This window comes from Babylonia areolata, chromosome 13 (assembly GCF_041734735.1).
Source record: "Babylonia areolata isolate BAREFJ2019XMU chromosome 13, ASM4173473v1, whole genome shotgun sequence".
Classification (NCBI taxonomy): domain Eukaryota; kingdom Metazoa; phylum Mollusca; class Gastropoda; order Neogastropoda; family Buccinidae; genus Babylonia; species Babylonia areolata.
In genome coordinates, this window is record NC_134888.1 from 11,393,204 (window position 1) to 11,398,764 (window position 5,561).

Consider the following 5,561-nt stretch of genomic DNA (forward strand, 5'->3'; position numbering starts at 1 on the left):
CACAACCACACCATGTAGACTGGTTAGCACACACACACACAAACTGAGGTTCACATGGATGTACACACACACACATACATACACACACAATGTAGACTGATATTAGCATACACACATACCATGTAGACTGAGGTTAACATGCATGGACACACACACACACAAACACACATGCATCCATGCTCACACACACACACACGAGTCACCAAGGCACATAAAAAAATTCTGAATATAAATAATGTAAAAAAAAAAAAAATTTAACTGACCCCAATGTAATGTTCTGGGCTTACCAACAAGCCAACTGAAACAAATATTGATTGCAACAATAGCTAAATTTTTAAATTTGGGTGCTATTTTACCTACACTGATTACAAATGTTGATTGCAACTTCAATCAAATTAATGTTTGTAAATGGACAGAATACAAATATTATCCTGACAGCAGCTATGTGTGACTATTTTCCCATAAAATTACAAATATTAGCATGAAGTTATGATCAAATGTCAGTGAACTACTGATTTTAGACATTATTTCAACTTTCTTATATATCATAGTTCTGATTTGATATTATTTAAACATAGCATATAGCGTTTTATCCATCTTAGGTAATGTGCATGGCTGACCAGATGTTAAAATCCAAGTGATATATCTATATCCATATATATCTATATTTCTATCCCATACAGCAGTCAAATGTTTGTAAGCAAGCAGGCAAACAGTGTATATTATTCTGAGTAAAGAGTCCGCAGGACCTACTTATCTTTCTGACCTTGTTTTTCCACTCCCACAAGAAATCTCCACTCTTCCTCTGACTGTTACCTTTTGAAGCTTCCTCTGTCAATACAAGAACCTATGGTGAACGTTCTTTCTTCTTTGCTGCTCATCACATCTGGAACAACCTTCCTCATCATATCTGTGCATCTGATTCTGTTTCTACTTTTCACTCATCACTAAAGACTCATCTTTTTAAAACCTACCTATAAGTACTCTCAGCTTCGTTTTCTCCAACACCACCCATGTCAGCTTACTTTGGATGTATGTGGAGTGAGAAAGGGAGAGTGTGAGTGGGGGAAGGTTTTTTTTTTTTTTTTTTTTTTTTTTTTTTTTTTTTTTTAAGAAAGAGTGATCACGAATGTTTTATGTTACTTGTAATATTTTTCTTTCGTGTAAAGCGCCCTGAGCTCTTAGTGAGAAAAGGCCCTATATAAATGTACATTATTATTATTATATTATAAAGCTAAGAGTGTGATATACATGTGTTACGTTGACTGCAACTAAGTGTGATTTTTAATTTATTATCCCCAAGTGAAACAAATACTGAATGCAGCCATTTTTTATTATGTGGAGGTATTTTCCCAATACTGTTTATAAATGTTGGCAGCAACCTAAATAAGATATTTGTAAGTAGACAGCATACAAATATTATGGGATTTATGCTGACTGTGGCTATTTGTGACTATTTTATCTTACAAATCACAAATGTTAACAGTGTGATTAGCATTTGGTAAGCAACTGATTTCAGATAGAATTTTTACTTCAAGTTTCAAGTTTTAATTATCCTTTCACTCCTATTGGAGTATGGAGGATTACTGCAAAATAAACTTTTCATGCCCAGAACAAACATTTCCAAATACACAACAATGTCACATAAAAGGTGAGAAAACACAAATGTCTTTTAATTCCAAAAGTATAACTAGACAACATTTGAAAATCTAATCATCTTACTTACAGCTAAAATGACTTTTTTGCCTCCTTTGAGCATATTACAAAAATTAAAAACCGATTTTGGAGACAAATATTTTTTAGGAGCATATCTATTTCGTAACTGATCATAATTGGGAGATTCTATTATAAAATGAAACTCATCACCAATCACAGATATGTTACAAACCTTACAAAGCCATAACTCTCGTGGTATGCCCTTGTGTCTCCCTGTTTCTATTTCCAGCTTATGATTACTACTTCAAAAATCTGAAGAAACTGACAACGTAATTATCAGGCATTTGACTTATATATTTTTCTCTACCAAATCCACTTTAGAAATTTTGATAAAACAAACATTTACTACTCACCTCTAGAGCATGTCTCCATAGATTTTGAAAACTATCTCTCAAAGCAATGTTGACATTCTTGCAGAAAGATTCCTTCTCCAAGAAGAACTGAGTATCCCAAACACAGTCATACCCTGCTCCTATTAAAATTTGTCTGATACAACTCATCCATTTTGAAGAATAAATGCCATTTCGATATAAGTAATATCAAATATATTTTCCCAGAATATTTTTCTGTGTTTGATATCACTAAGCTGGTCCAAAATCGAACTAATCTCATTTTCACTAACACACTAATTGGATAAATACTGGTTTCTCCATAAACAATTTGGGTCATAGTATTTCTGTTCTGTTTGAACAAGCGTTTAAAAAATTTCAATTCTAATTTTTCAAGTATATCTACATTTTCATAACCCCATATTTCTGCACCATACAACAAAATAGGAACAATCATAGACTGGTACATGTCCAGAATAATATGTAAAGGTAAATCTTGATTTCTGGCTGACTGAAGTAACGAAAACATAGCTTTTTGGCCCTTTTCATAAATCATTTTTTTTAGCTTTGTAAAAAGTTCCGTTTCTACTAAATTCGATGCCAAGATATTTAAAAGAATTGACAACATCCAAACATGCATCACCAAACTTAAAAACAGGCTTTAGCTTGTTTGTAGAATTAAATATCATCACTTTAGTTTTCTTTACATTGACCACTAGTTTCCATTTTAAACAATATTTGTGAAAAACGTTGAGGGACTCTTGTAATCCTTCTTTCGTCTCTGAAAGTAAAATTGTGTCACCTGCATACAAAGTACAAATAATCGCATGTAATTATCTAACTCTGAAATGTTAACATTCAATAAAAGATCAACAGATGGACTCTTATGCTCAGTCAAATACAACTCTAAATCATTGAGATACAGAGAAAAAAGCAAAGGCGAGAGATTTTCTCCTTGTCATACACCCTTACAAATACTAAAGAAATCAGATTTTTCATCATTTAAAAACACACATGACTTAATTCTATCATACATAGAATTTCATTTGTCATGCAAAATTTTACCATTCACACCTTCATGAACAAGTTTTTGCCATAACCCACTTCTCCAAACTGAATCAAAGGCTTTTTTTAAACTCAACAAAAGCACAGTAAATTTTCTTCTTTTTCATGGAGAAAATATCAGTTAGTGATTTCAAAACAAACATTTGATCTAATGTAGAATGGGACTGTCTAAATCCTGCTTGGGCCTCTGAAAGTATATTGTTTACATTGATATAATCAGTCTAGCATTTAACACTGTAGTGAATAGTTTTCCAACACAGCTGAGCAAAGTTATTCCCCTATAATTATCACAGTCAGGTGTATCACCTTTGCCTTTATACAATGGCAATATCAAGCCGGATACCCATTTTTCTGGTACAACACCTTCGTCCAGTATCTTGTTAGATAAATTACAGTATGTTTCTGTCAGCAAAGGAACGCTGTTAATGATATATTCATTACGAATCATGTCTTCACCAGCACTTTTGCCTTTCTTCAGTCTTTTGATGGCTGAAGTAATTTCATCTTCAGTAATACATGCATTTAAAATATCATCATTATCCAAAGACGTGGAACAAGCTCCCTGATAACCTCCGTCATTCTGATTCCCTCGCATCTTTTAAATCTTGTCTCAAAACTCACCTTTTCCCTCAGCAATAAGTTCAATTGTGGCAGGTCCACTTCCTTTTCGTTAGGTGTGCTTGACTATGTGTGTATACATATGTATGCGTACGTAACTACATGCATGTATATGAATGTGTATTGTGTGTACGTGTGTTTATGTAAGTTTGTGCCTGCCTATGTGTGCGTATGTGTTAGGGTTGCTGTTAGATACACATGTATGTTAAAATGTATGTATGCAGTGTGTGTGTGTGTGTGCGTGTGCGTGTGTGTGTGTGTGGTCACATTTTGGTGTGTGTATGTAACATTGATATAATGTTTTATGTTAACAAAAGCGTTTTTGTAAAGCACCTAGAGCAGATTTCTGGATAGTGTGCTATATAAGTATCCATTATTATTATTATTATCCTCTAAATTGATAATGTGCATTGCCGTTGTACTGTCAATATGTTCATTATCATTAACGTTAAGTTTGCTGAAATGGTGAAACATGTCTTCTAAGTTTATACTCCAGGGAGGCAAACGCCTCAAGTGGCATTCCTCAGGGGAGCGTGCTTGGTCCCCTCCTCTTCGTCATCTTCATCAACGACCTACCACAAGGCATCAGTTCATCCGTAAAAATGTTTGCGGATGACACAAAAGTGTACACAAGAAGTGACGAGGAGGGTGCCACAGAGCTCCTGCAAGATGACCTGGGCAAACTGGAAGACTGGTCACAAAAATGGCTGCTGAAGTTCCACCCACAAAAATGCAGTGTACTCAAGCTGGGTAACAGAAAGTCAGAGGCGAAGTACCACATGACAAGAAAGAGCGGGGATGGAAAGGATTGCACTGTTGTATTGACAGAAAGCGAAACAGAAAAAGATCTTGGGGTCGTCATTGACAACAAGCTCAAATTTAAGCAGCATATCGCTCAGTGCACATCCAAAGCAAACCGAACATTAGGAGTGATACGGAGATCCTTCGACCACCTGACAGAGGAGACATTTGTCATGCTTTTCAAAAGCATGGTGCGACCAATCCTGGAGTATGGACATGCAGTCTGGCAGCCTTACCAGAAAACCCTCAGCGCCGAACTGGAAGACGTTCAGAGAAGGGCAACACGATTGCTGGCGTCAATGAAGGACAAACCGTACCCAGAAAGACTGAGGGCCCTTCATCTACCATCACTGGAACACAGGCGTCTCAGAAGGGACATGATTGAGGTCTACAAATACCTGCACGCCTTCTACAATGTAGACAATCCCAAATTCGAGCTTGCCGACAATAGCAGAAGAGACCTCCGAGGCAACCCCTTCAAGCTGACGAAATCCAGATTTCGCCTGGATATCAGAGGCAACTTCTTCTCAAACAGGGTAGTTGCCGGATGGAACAGCTTGCCAGACAGTGTTGTCACCGCCCCTTCCCTGAACTCCTTCAAGACAAGGCTAGACAAATATTGGGAGAACCATCCAGCTAGGTTCTCCCCTTCCTGTCTAGAGTAATGGACTCACAAATAGTGACCAAACCACAAATGCGTAAAGTCGTAGGAACAACGAACAGGCAAATAAGCCTCAATCGTTGATCAAGTCAAGTCAAGTCAAGTTTATGGGACATGATGTTTTCTTTTTCTTTTTAATTCTATTCCATAGTTCTCTTGAATTGCTTTTGCGTAAACTTCGTAGTTCTCTGTGCCATCAGTTTTTTTCTCCACGTCTTTTCTGCTTTCTTTAAAACGGACTTGTAACTTTTGCTGACTCTTTCGAGCGTGTCTCTATTTTTACTAGAATTTCTTTCTTTCTTTTTTTTTTTTTTTTTACTCTGTGTTTAGCTTTAAATATTCTGATCTGCTTCGTTTGCATGTGGAATCAA

At 36.2% G+C, this 5,561-nt stretch overlaps 1 protein-coding gene across 1 annotated transcript; it reads left to right on the top strand.

Moving 5' to 3' along the window:
- Positions 1-4,330: 4,330 nt before the first annotated feature.
- Positions 4,331-5,194, top strand: LOC143289339 (uncharacterized). The gene has a single exon (XM_076598339.1). It carries the CDS (start codon positions 4,331-4,333, stop codon positions 5,192-5,194), a length of 864 nt encoding a protein of 287 aa, XP_076454454.1.
- Positions 5,195-5,561: the final 367 nt, after the last annotated feature.

Coding starts and splice junctions, on each gene's coding strand:
- LOC143289339 (XM_076598339.1), top strand. CDS start 4,331: ATGTTTGCGGATGACACAAAAGTGTACACAAGAAGTGACGAGGAGGGT.